The 22,359-nt window shown below is 44.3% G+C and overlaps 2 protein-coding genes across 8 annotated transcripts; one reads left to right on the forward strand and one right to left on the reverse strand.

Moving 5' to 3' along the window:
- Window positions 1-2,564: 2,564 nt before the first annotated feature.
- SNRNP48 (small nuclear ribonucleoprotein U11/U12 subunit 48) lies at window positions 2,565-13,367 on the forward strand. The gene is made up of 9 exons (XM_065052664.1): window positions 2,565-2,722; window positions 2,808-2,921; window positions 3,127-3,187; window positions 3,902-3,976; window positions 6,625-6,813; window positions 7,740-7,861; window positions 8,306-8,421; window positions 9,443-9,607; window positions 11,192-13,367. Exons 1-9 carry the CDS (start codon window positions 2,687-2,689, stop codon window positions 11,229-11,231), a joined length of 918 nt encoding a protein of 305 aa, XP_064908736.1. The 5' UTR covers window positions 2,565-2,686; the 3' UTR covers window positions 11,232-13,367.
- Window positions 12,723-22,218, reverse strand: ROPN1L (rhophilin associated tail protein 1 like). Of its 7 annotated transcripts, none has more exons than XM_065052669.1 (6): window positions 22,195-22,218; window positions 19,350-19,507; window positions 16,918-17,041; window positions 16,610-16,771; window positions 14,561-14,736; window positions 12,723-13,228 (listed from the first exon to the last, which is right to left on the reverse strand). In XM_065052669.1, exons 2-6 carry the CDS (start codon window positions 19,478-19,480, stop codon window positions 13,177-13,179), a joined length of 645 nt encoding a protein of 214 aa, XP_064908741.1. In that variant the 5' UTR covers window positions 19,481-19,507; window positions 22,195-22,218; the 3' UTR covers window positions 12,723-13,176. The 7 variants fall into 7 exon arrangements, with proteins under 7 accessions (XP_064908741.1, XP_021143907.2, XP_064908739.1 ...); XM_021288232.2 differs by lacking the exon at window positions 22,195-22,218 and adding an exon at window positions 21,712-21,908; XM_065052667.1 differs by lacking the exon at window positions 22,195-22,218 and adding an exon at window positions 21,189-21,528 and having other exon boundaries at window positions 14,561-14,693.
- Window positions 22,219-22,359: the final 141 nt, after the last annotated feature.

Genomic DNA, 22,359 nt, shown 5'->3' on the forward strand with positions numbered 1-22,359 from the left:
ACCACATTATTTGATGACAAAATCCCAACGTGTCTGTCCTGCAGGCAGCACAGTACTGGGGTGCAAGAGAAGAGGTTATGCCACGGAGGGAAGAGAATCAGCTGGGAAAGATGATGTAGCTGAAAGTCTGTGGCGATCCCACCCCACAGCTGATGGGAAACCAACATAAGTGCAACCCAGCTTGGAAGGGAAAGTGGTGCTGTGAGCTTCTGTAAGCTGTCACCCTCTCTCTCATCAGCCAGTTTGCTCCTGGAAAGGTTGCAGCCAGAACACAGACTGGCAAAGTACCTTGTGTACTAAAAGGCCTTGGTTCATCTATTGCCCTTGATTTCCTTGTAAACCTATTTCAAAAGGCTGAATCCTAGTCCTGTGCTGTTCCAGGCCCTGCTGTGGTCTGTGCTAATGCATCCATCAGGCAGTTTTCAAGACCCTAAAGAGGGTTTCTCTCCTCTCCAGAGCCAGGGTACTGTGGGTCCATCTCTCTGGGTCCCAGACAGTGATTTGGACACTGTTTGCTAAGCATTCACTCTCCACGTTGCAGCTTTATTTCCATCAGTGAAGGCACGTCTCTGCTCCCCAGAGCGGGTGAGCTGCAATGTTACCTGGATGTTGGGACGAGCAGACTTCCTAGCACGAGCTGCCTTCTAACTGATGTGCTGTATCACAGGATGTAGGCTTTTCCCAGAGCTCTGGAAAGGAAAACATTCATCTCGGCATTTGTTTCTCTGGCATTTCCCCAAACCCACGAAGGATAGGAAAAATAAAAGAGACAACATTTTTTGTTTCATGATGCCAAAAACTGGTACTTTTAGGGGAAAAGAAACCTCTGATATAAGTTTTAATAATTCAAAATGTTGTTGCTTAGTAGAGCAAAACATCTATTCTGATAATGATTCTTAACTATTAATTCAATTTGTAAGTTAAAAAAATAAAAATGTTGTTTAATCGTTGCTCTTAAAAAAAATTAATCTGCTTGGTTATTTTGTCCAACTTCCATAATTTTTAAGAAATGGTATTTTACAGTGGAGATGGTTAGAACAATTTTGCACAGCTGTTCTTATTACTCTTTTGACAAAATGTGCTAATGTTAGTGAGCATATTTTAGTACAGCACAGATGAAATTGCAAGGGCAGCTGGGAAGTCTTCAACTATAAGTGTTCTGTACCATGCAAAGTCAAAGATCCTCAGGCAAACGTAGTTAGAGACAGCAGATCTCTCAAAGGGCTAAAATCCCAGCTGAGTCTCAAATTCACTGTGCAGGAGAGAATGGGCTGTAATCTGCTAACGAAAGCAGATGCACAAGAGTCATTCTGGCAGCTACATCTGTTGTGCTTCCTCCCCATCCCCCTTGTCAAATGCACTCTTCCTTCTAGTCATGTGTGCTTTTCTCAGAGACGACAAAAATAGGTAAGCACAAATGTCAATCACGCAATATTTATTCCTTGGGACAGGCGTTCTTTCCTTACGCTGTGTTAGTCTTATTGAGGCCGGATGCTCATTCAGTCTCTAGGGGAGATTCTAGGCTCTTGCAATTTTAGCCAGGTAGTGGGCAGGGCTCTCTGGGGTACGCTGCAGCCACACAGCTGCCTCCCACGCCCATCCTTTTACTGTGGAGAAACACACATCCTGGCCCTGCACTGCACAGAGGGTTCCTTACAGACCCCTCATGTAGTGTTGTCATCACTGAAAAGAACGAATCCTGTCTGCAATTGCTGACCTAGAGATGTGCACATCCTTTCAGCTTTAGGTCGGTCTGTTCATATAACAAAGAGTGACTTGCAAAACAGCTGATCACGAACTTCAGACACTGCTGACCTTGCAGCTTTACACATTTCAAAGCGCGCGCTATTAGTTGAGTCTTGCTTTAACACATAGCTCGAGACTGTTGGATAAAGTGTCCTTTAGCTGTGTGCTGCTCATTATACACTAGAAGGATTACATAATGCAGTATACAAATGTGTAACCAAGTGGCTCTTTAGGGCGCGAACGTAGTGACAAGATTTTGTGTATGATGCCTTTTACTTTTCTCACTGGCACGCTGGCTTTATTCCAGCATCCAGACTTGCGTGACTCTGTAACAGGTATCTCACCTCCGTGTGCTAGATTTGGCTCGTTTGTTTGCACCCCGGGAAGGAGCCCTGTTTTTGGGACAGCAGCAGCCCTCGGCAGGAGGCTGCTGGAGGTGCTGCCGTCTCGCACCACGTTCCTCCCTCGTGTCGCAAGAGGAAAACTGGTATCAGGGGCTCGATGGCACTGAGGAGACTGATGTTCTTCCTGCCTGGTCACTAACAAGCAGGCGCCTTTTGGGGGCTCAATTTGGGGCTTCCCCCGGGTTCCGCGGCCTCCCCCGTTGCTCCCTCCCGCCGGTAGGCGGCGCCCGCTCGCCGCGCTGCGGGCCCTGGCGTATGTCGTCGCCGCTGCCCGGAGGTGACGGGGGGTGATGGCGGGCAGGCTGGCACTGGAGCCCGTGCCCTTCTCCGCCCCGGCTTTTCCCCGGGTGCCGTGCCAGGACCGCTGCGGCCGCTCCCCGCTCCAGGAAGGAGCGGAGCTGCCGCCCTCAACAACCTGCCGCTGGGCAAGACGGCGCCACAGCCCTACCATCCTTTGCGGCAGGAGCGCCCTTAGTAAACATGGTGCCGGCACCGCCTACCCCGTCACGAGGTCTTGGCGTCAGCCCTGAATCCCCATGGCCGCCGCCAGCGCCGTGTGGCTCGGGGACCCGGTAAGGCGGCGGTGGGGGCTCTGCCGGGAGGGGTGATGGGGGTGACGGTGCGGACAGTGCGCGCTGACCCGTGTCCCGCCGGCAGGGGGAGTGGGCTCTGTGCCCCTACGACGTCCATCACCGCGTCCCCCGGGCGTCGCTGGAGAGGCACGCCGCGTCCTGCCGGCTCCGCAAGATGGGCTACTCCGCCGAGGAGGAGGTGGGAGCCCGGGCCGGCCCCAGGGGGGGGTGCCTGGCTGGCGGCGGGGTGGCGGACACGGCGCTCCTGGCCTGGGGGTGTCGACTGCCCGGCCGAGCGGGCGGCCGCGGCCTGAGAGCCGAGGCCGGGGTGAGCCCGGCGGGAGCCCAGAGCCGGCGTCGCTGGGGGCGGCCCCGTGTCTTGACTGAGCCTCTTGGTCCCGCAGGCTCAGATGTACGACTCCAGCTTTTTCTATGAAAACCTGAAGGTTCCTACCGTCGCCATGGGTGAGCGGCTTTGCCGGGGGGTGACGGCTGGGGCTGAGGGGAGACCAGGAGGGAGTCTGGGGATGGGGCTGAAGGGAGAGCCCCGGGGGACAGAGGCCGAGGGAGGAGCCCCGGGAGCACAGCAGCACGGCCCTCTGCCCTGCCAGCCATAGATTCCCCAAGGCTTCTTAGGAAAACTGAGCGTTTCCATCAGTAGGTTAATTTTCTCACTGTTGCGCTTTGCCTTAATTTGCCATCATTACACATCTGTCAGTGTGTAGTTCTGTTCTGTAGGTGTGGCTGTTTTCATCTTAAAATTCAAGGAAGGTCTTTTCTTCCCTCTCTTAGGTTATTTTCCAGGTTCTTCCAATGTTCACCTTGCATCAAGTGCTGAAAGTGTATTAAAATATTTGCTTAGAAGGTGGAAAAATTTATCTTAGAGTTTGGGGACATAGTAATGGTACAGAAGACAGTTGCAATATACATAAATTTCTTTTTCCATATCCTTCCTGTGACCTGGAAATCCTCCTTAATTTTTCTTTTTTTCCTCCCCTCAGTTAAAATGAAGTAGATTAAAATTATATTTTTACGTCACACTCTCACTTCTTCATAAATAAAACTACAGTGTTCTGTAATACATCGTAAGTCTCATAATAGAGGCTGGGAAATAAAGACTAACCCTACTAAGTACTTGATGTAAAAGTTCTGTTATGTTTTTATCTTCTCTGCCTGCAGATAAAGATTTACAGTTTCACATTGTTAAGCAAGCTAGAGCTCAAAGTGCAAAAGAAGGTACAGGCTACAGTGAAGGTAAGTAGTAAGCAGATACTTAAAAAACTTAATCAGCTCTTATGTGAGAGCTGCTCTTGTGTCTCCCCTTTCAGCTTTCTTCATTCTGCTTGTGAACTGCTATGAGGATTTTTTTTTATTTTATTTTTAATATTCCCTCCCATGTGTAATTTGGAGTATAACTACTTTCTCTGCTTGGGAAAACTAGATAAAAGAATTTGAATCTGTTGTGCTCACAGCTCTAGTTCTCTTTAGGACTGGAAAATCAACACTGCAAAATTTAGGAGTTTCTTAAAGCACTAGTCCTTCACTTCCCTTCCCACTACCTACCCTCTACTTTCTCCCTGCATTTTCTGATGTTATCCTTCTGCTCTTTGTGGCCAAGACTCTTCTAATGCTGCCTCCAGCCTTGTTCTTCATGCAATGTTTTGTTAAAGGAGTAATTGCAAGATGTAAACTGTCTGTTCTTGTCCACCACTCCTGAGATCAAAAACCAAAGAATATGTGTATTATTGTGTTGGATTGTTTCAAGACTGTCCTGAGACGTTGTAGAAGAAATATGCTGACAGATCTGCAAATATGATGTTGTCCTTTGCTCTCAGCTCAGTAGTTCATTTGTGTTTCATTTTTCAGTGAGTGTTCTGACCAGCCTGTGGCTGGGGCTCTCTTTGAGAGTTCACACCAAGATCAAGTGGAAAAGTAGGGCTGCCAATAGAAATGACTGTAGAGCTGCAGTGTGTCGTTTGGAAATCACTGCAATGCCTGAAAGATACAGCATTTACTTTAGTTTGGTAAACATATATGTGCAGAAGGAAAAGTGCATTTGTTCTGCTTTCCTGGAAGACAAATGGAGCAATGCTTCTCAGGCATAGATTTTCATCTTGTCTTTTGTTTCTCTGGCACAGCAAAAGGAACCTTATCAGTCGCTTGCTTGGGAAGGAGCTTTCATGTGATAGGCACCATGTTTGGAGCACATCAGGTGCATTTGCTCTGGAAGGAAGTGGTAACTCATTGATTCAACACAAAGCACATCCCAGTAGAGAAGAAACAGATAAACCCTTGGTCAAGCGGCGCCTTGCAAAGATGTGTCAGTGAGCCACTAGATGCCAGTGTTTGCCATCCAGTTTTGACTGCAAGCTTGCATTTCTCTGAGAATAACACTGAAACAGTGTGGGGTGGCTTTCACTGCCGCATTCCGGCCTATTGCAGGGTTACTTGGAACTGTTTGTTTAATTAAAAGTATTTGGCAACAGAAGCAAATGGAAAGCATTTTTAATGGCAAATTTCATTTTGACTACCTGTATCAAAGGACATTGTTTTCTTTCTTTGTTTTTAAAAAAGTCTAACCAGATTTAGAATATTAGAATAGCTATATAAGAAGGCAAGAAAGCTGATCTTAATCACAAGTTGTGAAAATCTTTTAAAATCACAAGCATGTAACTACTAGGGCACTTTTATGGGTTTCCATGACCCTGCAAGAACAGCGCATTTTATAAATAAAATTCTAGTATTCATGTTTAAATCTGTTAGTTCGGATTAGAAAAGTTCTGGTTTAGGCTCCAAGTATAGTAATGAGGAAATCTTGTATTTTGGGTTTGTTGTTGTAGAGTTATTGCGGCTCCTCCTCCTCTTCTTTGGTGTCTTTAGTGAAAGCAGGATGTGAAAGATTGCCCAGCTTCTGTTAAGCACTGAGTGATCTAGAGAAGCGGTGGCTTTGCTCTTGGGAGGACTCCTGCATACACCTTGTCTTATGTGTTGGCTCTTCTGTCTGCCTGGAGATGAACTCTGTGTGTGGGCTTGTGCCTTGCAGGGAGATGGTTGGTTCACAGGGAGCAGGATTAAGGAGGTCAGGTCAATGGCTACTGGGAATTTGACTGTTCTCAGGCGTTATCCGAGAATACTGCATCCTGTATCCTTAGGGAAGCCACTTAGCTGCTGTTGCAGTGAATTGAGAATGGATTTATTGTTTGTTGGGAGGATGTGTGTTTTAACTGGGAATGGGAAGTGTGGGTACTGGGCACATCGTTCAAGGAAAGAAGAGTGTGCAAGCAGTGTGTCTGTTTCCGTAGCTTCAAAGTTAGTTATCTGATCTGGACCATCTTGAAAGTGCCTTTGTAGCCCTTTTAGCCTGTGGCAGTCTATTATAAAAGCTCTGTAGAGAAACTGACAGCATGAGTCAGACTGATTTACACAGTGCTCAGTTATCTGGTCTCCTAGAAGCTTTCATTCTTGTTGGCAGAACAGCAGGTATTTTGCAGCTAGTACTTTAAAGACAATTTTAGGAGAAAGACAAACCCACAGGTTAGAGCTGCAGCCTCCTCTCTCTTGCTGTAGCTTATAAACCAAGAGTTGAAATTGATGGGACAATACAGGGTGTCCTTTTGATCTAATCTAGTATGTTTCCGTTGAAGTATATGAAAACCTGTAACTAACAGTGTAAGCAGTCAAGAGAGGTTATACAGCTTGCATGAGGCTGGGGAGGGATTGGGGCCTTTTTTTTTTAATTTAACAATTTTTATCCTTTCAAATTAAGAAGGATGAAGTTTCATACACATATTTAGGAGAAGCATGAAAACTGCATGGGTGTTTACTGCGTTGTTTGTTGAGGTTCCCAGTGTTTTCCTGTATAATTATGCTATTTTACTAATAACCGTCTGTTCATCCTCCAGGATCTTACTCATTACTTCCTGTAGAAGTTCCTCAAAATCACAAGCGTTTCACTTGTGACCTGACTCAAGCTGATCGCCTTGCTCTTTATGATTATGTTGTTGAGGAAACGAAGAAACAGAGGTCTAGATCCCAAATCACAGAAAATGACAGTGATCTCTTTGTGGATTTAGCAGCAAAAATCACACAAGGTTTGAAGAACGATCTGTTGTTGAATTTATGGCTCAGAACTTTCCCTTTGTGTAGTTAGAGTTTTGTTGAAAGCCAGACAGAATTTCTTGTACTACTTTTATTGTGGAAAGCATACTGTTCTTAAAAGCCACCATGAAGACCTGGTGTCAGAAAACACTAGACTGGTGTCCTTTATGTTGTTTTCCTTCTGAGAAAGCCTTAGTGCTCTGCTCTTGGCACACTTGTGTGTATCTTAGTGGATGGATCTTTGTCTTTGCTGCAAATGACTTTGGGTTGCTCACTGTTGCCACCTTACTGTGCAGCTTGGAATGGTATTTGCCATAAGAGATGATGAGATTAGAGATCACTTAAGAGTAAAAGCTGAACAAGAAATGTTGGCAGTCATCTGATAGAGGCTCTTGAGCAACATATTATACAAATGGGTGTATTAGATTGAGGCCTCTCATCCCTGTTGAGTAATGCCAGTTTGTAACTAAGTGCAACATAAGCATCTGTTATCCTGTGGGCCCTGCTGTGCCTAAGAGGTAGGAAACAGTGTTTATCATCTACACAGGTAAATGCTTTACAGAATCTGGCTTTCTCAGTCTTTGTGTCTTATTGTAATACTGGCTTTGAAAACATGGCCCATATTTTGTAGGCATCTGACCAAATCACAAGCCTGTATATTGATTTGGATCACTGTTAGGAGATTGATGTCACGTAACAACATTTGCTTGGTGGCTTATTAGTCTTGTCTAAACAGCTAGCAAGAAGGTTGGAGAGGAAGCTTGTGATAAATTCATTATAGTTACTAAATACTGGAGAAACTTCAGAAAGAACACAATATATTTAATGTTTCAGACTTTTATTACTAAAGCACCAGAGATGCATACCCGCAGGTGCATCCTGCTAATGACCATTTTGTTTACTTCCATTTTTTTGCTAGATGATAGTCAGAAAGCTCCAAAGTCCCATCTTGAAATTCTGGCAGAAATGCGAGACTACAAAAGGCGGCGACAGTCATATAGAGCTAAGAATGTTCATATAACAAAGAAGTCCTACACTGAGGTGAGTATCTGAAAATAAAGAGGTTTTTTGCACTGAAGTGCTCACTGTATGTCAGCATAAACAATGATAAGCCCTTTTGGATGAAGAAAATGTCTCTTTTTCCTCTTCTTGTCCCTGCCATATCAGAGCTGCAAACTATAATATTTTTTGGTTTGTTGCAGCAAGTTACAAATAACAGGAGCATTTCTGACTATTAAATTGTGAATATGAAAATGCCAGCAAGATGTAGTTGATTGCCTATTGTGAAATGGTGCTATTTAAATTTATGCTGAAATACCTGATTCTCCAAATAAAACTTCCCATTCAAACTTCTGATGTGTAGGGTTTGCAGGGGGAGCTTTTTTTCGGAGATGTTTACTTTCTGCTGTCTAGTTGCTAGTTCAGGCAACTGCCATGACATCTTGCTTTTTGTGTTCGTTGTTTTTAATCTATCGTAATCTCCAGGTGATTCGGGATGTGATTGGTGTGCATATGGAAGAACTCAGCAATCACTGGCAGGAGGAGAATAGGTTGGATAATGCAGAGATAAGTGATGGAGGGAAGTCAAAATCTTCAGGAAGGTATGTCACAGCTGGCAAATTCCTCAGGGGTATCAGCAGCCTGACAGCCTGTAATGTTACCGTTACCTCTTTCTAATAGGACATTTACCAACCTTGGCTGAGACACACGTACAATTTATTTTATACTAATTCTGTTAAGCTCTTGCTTGAGAAGCTCTGTCTTTGTGAAGGATGGGGACAAAGTTGCAAGTGATCCACGTGAACAGGTGGTTTCTGGTGGAGCTGGGGAATGAATAGTGCTCCCTCTGTGGCCAAATGCATATAGCTGGGGACAGAAGGACGCTTGAAAGTACAAGTACACAATTTCTTCCCCTTCCCTATGACCTAATGGGAAATACTATGGTAGATACATTATAAAATACCTCAGAGAAAAGGTTTTCATAACTTATTAAAAATGGGGACCCTTTACAGTTCTTATCACTATGAATGCTGCTGTGTTAACTGGGAGCGTGTTTGCTTTATACATATTTCTTCCTCTGTCGAGCAACACCACACCCTCTTCCAAACATTTGTCACTGAAATAAAAATGGAATCATGACCTAATTATAGTCTGTTTGTGCTTCTTCAGGAGATCTTTGAGATGAGAAAGTTGTTGAAACAAAGGTCACACTTGAGGTGGGATTTTTTCAGCATTAGAATGAAGGTGAATGAAGTGGTTGAATCAAAGATCAGGCTCGCTGGGTTCTCCAGCTGTAGGTAGAAGCTTGAGGCAAGTGGTTGACAAGTTAGGGCTTTAAACCTTCCACTGTCTCCTGTTTCATGAGCAGAGGTGATAAGACTGAGGGGAAGTGTTTGTATATAACTGGATTAATTAGTGTGATGAGATGTGCACATATAAGAGCATGGACTTCGGGCCTCTTTTGGGAGGTATCGTATTTCTTAGGGAGATAGAGAAGCTTAATAATGGATATATCCTCTATCTTACACCATTAGTAGGTCATACCGTTACAAAACTGATACTGAAAACAATAGTGACTGTGAGACTATTTTTATTGAATAAAATCAATAACCTTTTTTTCAGAAGGGAAGACGGGCGGTCTGCTTCAGTGGACTCACGGCAGTCTGGCGGAAGCTCTAAGGATACTGAACGCACCAGACATAGGAGAGAGACTAGCAGGAGTCCAAATAAACGAAAAAGGAGTCGTGAAAGAGGCAAAGACAGAGATTCTCGGAGAAAAAGAGAGAGGTGAGCATAAATAGTGACAGCTGACTCCTGCTTCTGAATCAGGCAGCTGTAGCCATTGTCTGTGAGAATTTAATACAGAGGATTAGAATATCTAGTCCAATAAAAAGCTACGCTAATGTCACAGTTTAACAAGCCAGTGGCATGAGGCTACTAATACTAAAGAGAACTTGCTAAGTTCATAAACTGTGATCCAGACCAGAATTTGCTCTCATGTGTGAAAGGTGACAGTTTCAACAGCGTGCTACAGGATGAGCACAGTACTGTCACAGGCTGTTTTACTTCTTGATGAACACATCCATAGGGGAACATATTGTCCATTTAACCAGTTAACTGTGCTTGTCATGTCTAATGCTGGTTTCTGCTCTAGTTTGCACTGAGACTTAATAAAGAGGATTACTTGCTTCACTGATATAATAGAATCACAGCATCATTTAGGTTGGAAAAGACCTTTAAGATTATTAAGTCCAACTGTTAACCTAACACAGCCAAGTCCACCACTAAACCATGTCCCAAAAAATCTCATCTATGCACCTCATAAACAGCTCCAGGGATGGTGACCCCACCAGTTCCCTGGGCAGCCTGTTCCAGGGCTTCACAACCCCTTCCATGAAAAATTTTTTCCTAGTATCTAATCTGAACCTCCCCTGCTGCAACTTTAGGCCATTTTCTCTTGTCCCATCACTTGAGAGAAGAGACCAACACCCTCTATGCCACAACCTCCTTTCAGGTAAACAGAGATTAGGTCTCCCCTCAGCCTCCTTTTCTCCAGGCTAAACAGCCCCAGTTCCCTCAGCTGCTTCTCATCAGACTTGTGCGCCAGGCCCCTCACCAGCTTCATCACCATTCTCTGAACTCTCTCCACCACCTCAATGTCTTTCTTGTGGTGAGGGGCCCAAAACTGAACATAGTATTCCAGGTGCAGCCTTACCTGTGCTGAGCACAGTGGTACAATCGCTTCCCTAGTCCTGCTGGCCACACTATTTCTGAAATAAGCCAGGATGCTGTTGGCTGCTTTGGCCACTAGAGCACACTGCTGGCTCATGTTCAGCTGTATGTACGTACAGTCAATTGACTAGCTTTCCGTGGTAGGTGCTTCAAAACAATGCTATTGCTCTTCAGCAGTTCTGGGCATATTTTTAGCAAAAAACACAAATCTAGGCCACACCTTTAATACCATAAACAAGGGCACATTTGCATCTGCAAAACCATAGGTGTGTGGGACCTGTCTTTGAGCAAAGACTTAGGCTGTTGTGCAGAAAAAATGCTGCATTATCCATAGTGTTCAGGGAAGAAATGCTGTAGATTAACTGTATGGATGGGAATTCTTGCTTGTCTCAAAATTGGCTTCATCACACAATGATGCCATTCATCCTAAACTAATTGCTACTGTGGCAACACATGACAACACTCTGATTAAAACAGCATGGGAAATAAACTGTCTTAGTTTATTTCCTATAGAAGGGGACATGATTACATTACACTAAAGCTTTCCATTTTCTAAGTCTTTTTGTTGTTGTTGTTGTTGCTTCAGATTCTGTCAGTCTGAGCCTAACAGTACCCACAATGTTTGTTTTTTTGTTTCAGAGATGAAGACAAATATCACAGCCATAAACGAAGAAAGTAGAAGCAAGAACTTAATTATTTTGTTTGTCAGCCATTCAAAAGAATTATTTGCCCCAGGAACTATCGTTACTGCTGTTGTGCCAGGGACAGCCGTGCTCTGTACATAATATTGTTGCATTGTACATAATGTGTTACATCACAGCTGTGCCTGGAGACAAAAATGAGAGAGGGTTAAGTTTGTCAGGATGGAAGTATTATATGTCAGAAAGTCTGTAAAATGAATGCATCTATTAATAACTTACATTGGTCTCATCTATTTGAGTTTAGTCTGACAAGGCTGAAGAATACAGTCTGTGAGAGGCTATTACTAATTTACCTTCCTGGCCCATAGTTAGTGAATATAGAACACAGCTAATTCCTGGAGTCTAGGATCAGTTACAAGTGAAAAGGCATGGAGACCGTTCCTGTCCTACCCTCCCACTTGACATTGTCACCTCTGGGAGCAGTGTTCCAGAAAAGATAGCGCTTACTGTCTAGTTACAGCATGTACCTGAGGTGACAGGGCAGAGTTCTCCAACAGGCTCAAAGGCAGCTAGTGGTAAAAAAACCAGTAATGGTGAAGTTACTGTTCCAAAGCTCACGCTCAAAGAAATTTAGAAGTTATGTCATCTGGCAAAGACAATGAGGATATTGTCTCCACAGGAACTAGTGGGGAGGTAGCAAGGACGTTTGTAATATTGCTGATTGCCATTTTCTAACACCAGGTGCATACCCATTTCCTTCCAGAAATAGCTGGCAGGAGCTCCTATCCTCTGGACTAACACGTAAGTACTAGTCATAGAGGCTGATAAAACAGTAAGACTTAAGATGTGGAGGTAGATAGTAAGGGTGTGCAGGAAGACTCCACTTCTGTGATATTTTTATTATATCAGTATTTAGTCTTGCTAATTCCTCACACAGTCTGCTTCAGCACAGTCTGTCATCATCAGCCATGCTTGTTACTTCAATGAAGAAAGCAACGGTGAAAGAACAAGCTTGCACATCTCTCTTCCCCTACAGCACTTTATTCTGCTTGATCGAGTTGCCAGGAGAGGGCACTCCATCTGGTCCTGTTTTTGGCCTCTGTCACTGGAATCTCTCCAGTTCTACTGTAACGACTAGTATCCTATCTCAGTCGTTTCTGCAGTTCAGTGTGATTACCTGTCACCAAATACTTAGTCTAGTTCCAACTGATATAATTTCTGGACCTACTACAGCTCTTCAAATCAAAACCACACAGAACCCTGTGTCAGGCATTCCTCACCTATGTGACAAATGCAGTATCTTTTCCTGTCAGAAAACAAGACCCATTTTAAAACAGATCCTCAACTAGAACAGTCTGTCTAAGAATAGAAAAGGATATCCAACTCCTAATTAGAGGAAAAATAATCTGGAACATTTCCATCCTTTCTCAAATTGATGTTTCTTCCACCAGCTCAGCCACAGGGTTCTTTGTATTGAATAAGGCGTGGGAAAACTACTCGTTTAATAGAGCTTGTTCACACAGACAAGGTAGTCAAAAGAAAAGCTGTATTTGCACAAGAGTCAAAGTCAGTGCTATCTAGAAACATAATGGGAAATGCACCAGTTACAGCTGTCCAGTCTTCTCTAAATTGAATTTTACAGTTTACTTATTTTCTTACAATCACGAAGTAGGAAGATCCATAACAAAATACATTTTACTCAATATAAACAAATGAGTGAAGTTATCACGCCCTAGGTGGGAGCATCAGTATTTGAGAGGCCGGAGAACAGTACAACCATGTATTCAACTAACATCCACTGAAAGGCTATTTCAAGAGTGGAATAAAGAAAAAAAAGTGTCAGAGAAGAGGATCATCTTGTATTGCAATGTGCAAATAACAGTCCTTTGAACACAAATTATTTCCTTGAACACTTGCACGTATTTATTCCTTTTTATTTTTTCCTCATCTGGTGCTGAAGAGTAGGTTTGTTCAAAGCGGTTCTCATGGCTGGGTCAGGAAGTTTCTGAGCAGCACCATGCCACTTTGTTGGTCACTGGAAAGGAATAAACCAGATGTTTTAGAACAACACTTCAACATGGTAAATCATAGTGTGTTGGGCAAGATATAATTGAGGGTTATATTAATAGCAAGCAAGAGCACTATTATTATTAAAAAGTATTTCTTATTAAAAACTGTCCATCTGGTAACATATGGCAAAACAAGTTCATTTATGTGCTTGCACATTTTTGAGCTCCCACGTGCATGGAGGTGGTGGCAGTCTAAAAGACAGAAAGACCAGCTGGCAGAAAGATGGTAGGAGGAGTCAGTATCTGTGTGCAAACATGCCACGCTGGCACTCAGAGGACAAGGCTCTTAGGGATCTTTTAAAAAAACAGGTAAAAATAAAGTGCACTTTGTGTGACCTATGGGTAAAATGAGTGGGAGTTGATCGCTGAAAGCTGGATTGAAGACACTGCCATTTCCATACATTCCTAATGCCCATTCTGTGCTAATTCTAGCGGGAATATATGCAATATCTTGATGGATCCTTTCCTCTACCTGCCAAAAAGTTAAGGGGTTTTGACTCTGAATTTTGTGGGCACAAGACTTGAAGCCTATTAGAGATGAGAATTTTCATCTGTAGCAGTTAGCATGAGTTAGCCTTAGTGAGCAGAGCTTCTAGCACAAGCCTATGAACTTTAAGTTTTTGCTGTTGTAAAAGTTGACAAAAAATATGATCAACCGTTAGTCTAAAGCAACAGAATAGTGTTGGTGTGCTCAAGAAAAAAAGGTAGCCAAACTCTGCAAATATCCTGTTGATCATCACAAAGTGCAGGTGTCTAGATGTACTCAGAACAAACAAGCTGTGAGTACCAGCAATCGTGAGAGCACATCAGAAAATGGAAGCACAATCTGAATTGACAGGGTATTTTCTAACCAATCCTGTAAGGAGGACACTTAGGAATATTGGGGATAACCAGAATACAAAAAAAAATTCTAGGTGAGGCAAGGGGGAACTCCTGACCCTACATCAGCATTCAGGACCATCTTGCCAACACTCAGAGCACCTAAAAGACCCCAAAATTCTGTACTGCTATATTGACCTGCCTGGCTTTTCTCATGGACTGTAATTGCTTTGTAAAGGGAAAGTTGTATCACCAGGTAATTACTTCAATATTTCAAAGAATGATGGATAAATAACAATTTATCATTTAGCAGTTCAAACCCTGAGGCTGACCACTTTCAGTATAATCTTGGCCAACCTTTACTCCTGTCATTATGGCTACACCCAAAGTGAAGATGGACTATTTATCTGCAATTAAAGGTTCACGGAGAACCCAGAGGTGATCCAAATTTAAAATTTCATGTATGGATTTTTACTTACGCTTGTTCTTTAATTCCACAGAGGAACGCTTTGGTTTCCTCCTCTGGTATCTCTCCATCGATACTGGCCAAATAGGAGTAAAGGAACGAGAACGTTTCAAAGGGAACACGAGCTGCTCCACCATCTGGGTCCTCTGTTAAGATTTCACAGGCATGTTTCATTGAACTCAGTAAGGACTGCAGGGGGTTCAGTAAAGAAATGACAGGAACATTATCAGAGCCATGAACGTCCTTTGTGTAACATGACAAAATCCACACTGCAAACCACTGAGCGCGCCTGTAAATGAGGTGAAGGCTTTATCATCTCATTACCTGGCTTTCAACCTCAAATTTACCCTCCAGTACAAGTGCCGGGATGGAAACAATAATATCAGAATCCTGTTTAATGATCTCCAATCTCTATCTCCAATGTGGCCAAATTGCTCTATTCTCCCACCATAAAAGCTCGAATATCACTATACCTTGCTATATGTATGTATGTATATCTGTGTATATATATAATCTCAATAGATCTAAATGAACTCTCAGCAGCAAAGACAGAGATATATTTAAAAAAGAAAATTAATATAGTTCAGATGATTTTTTTACTATGAAATATTACATTATATTATTTTTTAGGAATGCTATTATTTAGTATTTGCCTTATTTGTAAGCAAGTTCCGTTTTAGTAGCTAGCAGAAAAAGCACTGAAGCAAAAAGCATTTCTAGAATGTTTCAGTTTAGTCAAAGCCAAGTAGCGTCCAAGTTCCCTTTAGAACAAACATGCCTCAAAGTATTAATTCCAAATATACTTTTAAAAAAATCCTTCATTCAATAGAATGTCTGTAATCCAGTGGCCTATCCGTGCTGAGGTACACGGGGAAATGTGGAAAAATTCAGCATGGAGCTTCACAGCGTTAGACTGGTTGGATGCTATTAAAACAAAAAAATCCACACAGGCCTTTTTAACCCAAATAGTAATCTTTTTGCTATAACTTTTTCAAAATTTATCCTTAGCTCTTCATTACTAAGCAAGCAATGACTTTGTAAAGAATAAGTATTTCCTAACAGTAGAACAACAATATTTAAAATAAATGCAGTATCTGTTCACAATCTAGAACACCGGCCAGAAAAGTGTCATTAACAGTTTTACTTAATGTAGCTCCTCCCCTGGGAGGCCCCTCAGGGGAAGGAAGGGCAGTTGTCTACATGATGGCAGACTGAAGAGATGGATAGATGGAGGTAAATTTAGACTGTCTAGTTCATTCAGGATGATGTCCCTGTGACCCTTATTTGTTTTGATTTCTTTAAAAAAAAAAATAACATTGCTGTTACTCGTTTTAAACGAATAACTCAAACTATGAAATCATTTTGGGAGGAGGACTGGAATCAAGAAATACATAGTTGAAATGAGTAAAAAAAAAAACAACAAACACAGTTGCATCGCCAGGCCAAGTTGACATTTAGGGTTTCCAGATATTGCAACATTCTCAAAATATTACTTAACACATATTTTCTTTTTAGTACCCCTTCTTCCCTACTACAGAAGCCATTAAAAATATTATACTTCATAAGAACATAGCTTAGTGCATTTTATAATCCCTCATTCTGTTGAAATGCTCTGCTGAGATTTTATTACTGTCATTAAAAGAATTAAATGTAGATTTAGAAACATTAACTGTTTCTGTGAAAATTTAATGGACTAAACAATCAATTAAGCATTGATGTTTTAATTTCTCTTTCTAGTTCTCCTCCATGGACATTTACAGTGATGCTATAAGCATCATTCCTCTATCATCCTCTCTGTCATGGTCCAAGCTCCCTGTGGACACACTTGCTTTTCTACTGCCATCCCAGTAAAGTGCAGACATAGCCGTCTCTTTCTGCTGGAGCTCCTCTGACCAAAAGCTGGTGGGGAGAAGAAGTTAACATGCAAGACAATTTGCAGCTACTGCAAAAGCAATCCCCATTCCCCAAAGTCCATTTGCATTCATTGTTCTATGGTCTGCCTCATATATGATCATATACCACTATTTGTGTTTGGATATGAAGGCTCCTGCTGGGAACGTACCTCACCGAGAACACTGCACCCAAGCGCCAGAACCTTCATCCACTCCACCTCCTCGCCAAAGTTGTCCAGCTGCAAGATAGCTTCCAGCTGCTCCTCGGGCAAGCACAAGTGTTTCCATTTTTCCTTCAGTTCTGCAACATTCACCACGCCTTTGGGAGAAAGCTTTAAACAAAATCATAGTACCACAATAAGAATACTGAAAATTCTCTCCAGAATACATCAAATACTTGACAGCCACTCTCCCCAACCATCCCCAACACATCAGCATACCTCGATAGCATTGTGCATTTGATAAAGGATGTTTGTACCTGTTTGTGCAAGACTTTAAGGAGTCCTAGTGTCAGAGCAGCCTCTGTTTTCTCTGTTGCCAAAGGTATTTCAAGCCTCTCCTTCACAGGAAGGGGCTCACCTTTTGACAGCGCTGAAAAATACCTGGGTGAATGGCAAGAGCAACACACTTCAATGCCTGTAGCCACTACAAGCTGCACAAAAGTAAATAGTCTTAGAGTTCAGTGAATGAATCCACACGCTCCTGTGCAGGAGTGGCAACACTCAGCAACCGGCTCGCCTGCACAAGTCCCATCTCCCTGTGCCCAGATACCACCTTTCATTTTAGAGGAAACCACAATCTTTAGACTTTACACACTCCTTTTTAATTCCTAAGGCAATTAACTTATTTTGTGCACTTAGTCCTTTTTTTGGCAGAGGCAAAGAGTGATTTATAAACATCAGAGTGGGCTTGCAAACCAAAGCACAGGCTTTTCCCATTTGATTGATGAGCACCTTAGGGCTGATTTGTTTAACACTGTCCTCACACACTACCTGAAAAGCATGACTGGCTATTTACACTGCAACTCTCTCATCAACAGTTCTGCTATTTCTGTCCGCTCCAAAATAAAATTTAAGATTAGAGCGGAAAAGGAAATTAGATGCAGATCCTTTTAATTATAAGGCTGCCACCGCCTTAGGAGGAACACAGAATCACAGAATGTCAGGGATTGGCAGGGACCTCGAAAGATCATCCAGTCCAATCCCCCCGCCGAAGCAGGAACACCTAGATGAGGTTACACGGGAACGTGTCTAGGTGGGTTTTGAATTTCTCCAGAGTAGGAGACTCCACAACCTCCCTGGGCAGCCTGTTCCAGTGCTCTGGCACCCTCACTGAGAAGAAGTTTCTTCTCATATTTAAGTGGAACCTCCTGTGTTCCAGTTTGTACCCACTGGTCCTTGTCCTATCACTGGTTGTCACTGAGAAGAGCCTGGCTCCATCCTCCTGACACTCACCCTTTACATGTTTATAAACATGAATGAGGTCACCCTTCAGTCTCCTCTTCTCCAGGCTAAAGAGCCCCAGCTCCCTCAGCCTTTCCTCATAAGGGAGATGCTCCACTCCCTTCACCATCTTTGCTGCCCTGTGCTGGACCCTCTCCAGCAGTTCCCTGTCCTTGAGCTGAGAGGCCCAGAACTGGACACAATATTCCAGATGTGGTCTCACCAGGGCAGAGTAGAGGGGCAGGAGAACCTCTCTCGACCTACTAACTGCCCCCCTTCTAATACCACCTCTGCCATAACTGGCCAGCAATCTGAACCAGGCAAGGAAAAGCTGCATGTTCCAGAAAGGGATGTGCCATCAGGAGCGGCCACCTGCCCATCTGCAAGGGCTCCTCCAACTGAGCTGGTGCCGTCTTTAATTTTAATCTTAAACAGAGGTCGGGGTCTGGCCGCGCTGCCCCTGCTTTCACCAGCCCCACATACCAGCATCCTGCAGTGACCTGGCAGCTGCCACTTCCCACTGCTCGGCTGGGGCAAGCTCCTTGCATGGCCATTGCCCAGAGGTGCGGCACAACACACCTCCATTGTGTTCCTAAGAACCGCCACAGCGTTTTAAGATGTTCCCCCTGCCTTTGTCCAACACTGCAGCTGTAGGGATTCAGCTTCAGGTTTGTTTTTGTTTTTTTTTTTCCATGAACAAGCCAGCCTCCGCCCTGGCTTTGTTAACAGCCTTCCCTCCCTCACATACACAGCATGGACTATTTCTAATCCCCCACCAGTTGAGAATATCTCACAGATACCTTTGTAGAGCTAGTCCACACAAACTCTAGGACAGGAAAAAGTGATAGTGAGTGATTGAGGAAACAAAAAGAACAAAAAAAAGTTAAAGAAAAAGAAACCCTTAAATATCTTAAACCAAATTTACAAATTTACCAAATTTACAGACTATCGTCTAGAAGTTACAACTTCTCAGGATCTTTTCCTATTTCAGTAACATTTAAGGAGAGTCCTTAATTTTCTTCCTGGAAACAAACGAACAAAAAGAAACCTAGGCAAACTTAAGAATTAGAAAGCTATTTCTAGGTTTCCTTTAAATTCCAAGAATTTAATCAAGTCTCACACAAGAGGAAAATAAGACCTTTGATCTTTTAAGGTCTTAAAGGACCTCTTTGATAACAAAGGACAGAGTAATCAATCAACAACAACAAGCGTTCTTCTGTATGGTAAATCATACTATTCCAGAAATATGCCAGTCCTTATCCTCAGTGAAACAGAAACTAAATCAAGTTCTTCACTATTTTTATAGGCTCGCATGCTGCATTAATGCACAGAAGTGCATATGCAAGCAATACACAAGCTGGTTTCATACTCAAGCCAGTTCCACTGTACAATAAACAGGAGCACCGAGGTTTTGCAGGTCCATACACACAGTGCTACATCATTATGTGAACATCCGCATCCTACTTACGCAGCTGCCCACTGCAAAACATCATAAGGTTGAGTCCTAATAGCAGCTTTAGTAAATTGCTTCAGAATATCAGGTAGCTCAGGAGGGATTTTGATCTGCTGAGCACAAAATATGGTTTCCGGAAGAGGCATCGTCTGTTTACGTTCAGTTACAAGGACCTGGAAGAAACAGTAATAAAACAGCCGTTCACAGATGCAGAATGTGAATGAACACCTGTGTGTGCACGTGGCAGGGGAACAGGGCTTCTACCAAAGCACCTTCCATTCTACTTGATGGTCAGGGCTACTGGAGAACTGACAAACTCAGAAAGGTCAACAGAGAAGCACCACAAGTCTCTAAAAACCTTAAACTTGATGGCCACCAAGTAAAAAAGCTTGGACTCCAATCACAGCTCCAGGTAAAGAGAACTACTACTTGAACAGATATCTTTAGATAACTTTTAACTGATTTTTCTCCTCTAGCCTACCAGAATCCATATTTGTAGAACAAATACTCCAGACAAGTCACACCACACATGCCAGCATGAAAGCCAGCTATGGTGGCAACTCACTAGTGCATGCCAAGAAGAATCTTGTCATTTTTGTACAAAAGCTAGAGTACAGAAATTATCAAAAACACCAAAAGCCAGTGATGGAGGAATGGGACTGCTGTGACTCAAGGCTGCCCTGAACTTCATTTGAGGAGACATGCTGGCAGGGTATAGCATCTTCACTACTTCAACACAGCAAATTTGCATAGGGATAGACTTCAGAGTGTGCCCTTAATTACTGCATTGGTCACACACTTCCAGTAATGATTCAAAAATGCAGCTCTAGCCAAGGGGCTGCAGCTGAAGGCAAAAAGTTGGGGATTTCAGAGTAAGACAAAACAGAAAAACCCTGAGGAGGGAATACATGTATGCCAAAGAAAATAAGAAAAACATATCAGAAAAGAAAAAATAGAGAAAAAACCCCAAAGGTAAGACCTGCTTTCTCTAGTAAGCCATTAATCACAGAGTTGCAGAAGAGCTGAGGTCAGAAGGGACATCTGGAGCTCACCTGGCCCAAGCCCCTGCTCCAGCAGGGTCAGCTAGAGCTGGCTGCCCATAACCATGCACAGATGGCTTTTGAATTTCCCTGAAGATGGAGACTCCACAGCCTCCCTGAGCAAACTGTGCTGGTGCTTGGTCACCCGCACAGTGAAAAAGTGTTTCCTGGTGTTCAGAGGGAACCTCCTGTGCTGCTGTTTGTGCTGCATGTGAACCTCATATACAAATATATACACACTGAATGAACAATGAAAAACGCAGCCGGGTCTGTGAACCTTTGCAACTTTTCACCCTCAGTCACGGCAATACCTACCACTCCTGTGCTAACATGGGTTACTGTCCTGCTAAACGCCAAAGTCGAATTATTTCCCTCACCTTCTATTTGCTCTTATTTTCTATTTTTCCACTCACGCATCTAAACTCAGCCTCAGGTGCTCTGCGTACAACGCTAAACCCAACGAGTGTGTGCATGCAAACCAGACTCGCCACGCTCTTGGTGACAGCGACTCACAAGCCCGGAGCCGAAAAGGAGCACAGCTGGCTGCGACCTCCCCTGTCCCCGGCTTCGGCCCGGGTGCCCGCCCGAGGCCTCCTCCCAGGCCGCCCCGGCAGCACCGAGCGTTACCAGTCGCCGGATGCCACCCCTCAGAGGTCGCCGCCAGGCCCCGGCGCCGGGGGAGCCCAACCGCCGCCCCACAGCGCCCCCGGGAGCCCCCGCAACGGCAGCGCTCGGGCGAGCCGTCCCTGAGCGGCCTCCCCGCCCCCGCTACCCCAGGGCTAGCGGGAAGCCCGGCCCGGGCAGCCGGTCTCACCTGCCCCGCTCCGCGGCCCCGCTGCCCTGGCAACGCGGCGGCAGAATGGGGCGGTGGGGGGGCGGGAGGCCGGCGCTCGCTCACGGCGACAGGGCCGGCCCGGTGCTTGCCGGGGAAGGCGGGTCCAGGCCAGGCCAGGGAAGGGATTATCGCTTGCGTTGTTGAGAAGGCAAGAGGAACACGCGTTTTCTGCAAACTCAGAATCACAGGACTGTTTCGGTCGGAAGAGGCCCTCGGGGTCATCGAATCCAACCATAACACAATTCTAGCACTAAACCATGTCCCTAAGAACCTCGTCTAAACGCCTTTTAAACACCTCCAGGGATGGTGACTCCACCACTTCCCTAGGCAGCCTGTTCCAATAACTTGTGAAATGACATGAAACACCTTAACAGTGAGTCACCTGCAGAGCCCGGGGCGGCAGGTTGGTCTCTGCAGACCCCTGCACATCCCCCTCCACGACACAGGACGTGGTTGGCAGCATGGGTGCAGCACCTCCTTCATTACTTTGGTTCTCTCCTACCTCCCTTCCAGGCCTGGATGAGGTGTGAGCAAACACTGCCTGAGCTGCAAAATGGTCATAGGGCAACATGTTCCTTATTATTAGCAGCAGCTGCTGCTTCTATTGCAAGCAAGAGCACCTCCGCTGGCGTCAGCTGCAGGGCCTGGCTCGGCAGGACAGCACCGAGCACAGCACAGCCAGTGCCAGCTGCTTCTCAGCATCTGCTGCTGCACCCTGGCACCGTGTGTGCTGACGTGGCAGTGTGGGCTCTCCCACCACTCCGGAACACAGAAGAGCCAAAGTGCCTGCTCCATCCCTGAGTCTTGGAGGAGGACTATGAGACCTCTGCTCTTGCCACTGCAGATAAAACCAGCACCCAAGGTAACCTGCATGGTGTCCTTGGTAAAGATACTAGTCCATCTCCTGTCTTGATTATAATGCAATGCCCCTCATGTTCCTTCTGTTATAACATGGGATGTAAGTAGCCCAAGCACTCAAGTGAACCTGATAATAGGATTATTCGCTTCAGAAAGCCTTCACAAGCCATTGCTCCAAAGAAACTTAGGTGCTGTATGCATGAAATGGGTCACAATCTTATTTGAAGCCTGCTCTTCTTAATCCACATTATGTCCCCGCTGCTGAACACGTAAGGCCACGCAGGACAAAGAT

The sequence above is a fragment of the Columba livia genome, chromosome 2 (assembly GCF_036013475.1).
Source record: "Columba livia isolate bColLiv1 breed racing homer chromosome 2, bColLiv1.pat.W.v2, whole genome shotgun sequence".
In the NCBI taxonomy this organism is placed as follows: domain Eukaryota; kingdom Metazoa; phylum Chordata; class Aves; order Columbiformes; family Columbidae; genus Columba; species Columba livia.

Bases quoted from the DNA above. Each gene is read 5' to 3' on its own strand.
- SNRNP48 (XM_065052664.1), top strand. From the start codon at position 2,687: ATGGCCGCCGCCAGCGCCGTGTGGCTCGGGGACCCG. The intron at 2,922-3,126 runs GTGGGAGCCCGG...TTGGTCCCGCAG, and splicing joins GCTACTCCGCCGAGGAGGAG to GCTCAGATGTACGACTCCAG. The intron at 9,608-11,191 runs GTGAGCATAAAT...TTTTTGTTTCAG, and splicing joins TCTCGGAGAAAAAGAGAGAG to AGATGAAGACAAATATCACA.
- ROPN1L (XM_065052666.1), bottom strand. From the start codon at position 21,431: ATGACCCCGAGGGCCTCTTCCGACCGAAACAGTCCTGTGATTCTGAGT. The intron at 19,508-21,188 runs GTGAGACCGGCT...TGTTTCTTCCAG, and splicing joins GGGGCCGCGGAGCGGGGCAG to GTCCTTGTAACTGAACGTAA. The intron at 13,229-14,560 runs GTAAGTAAAAAT...ATTCCTTTCCAG, and splicing joins TGTGGAATTAAAGAACAAGC to TGACCAACAAAGTGGCATGG.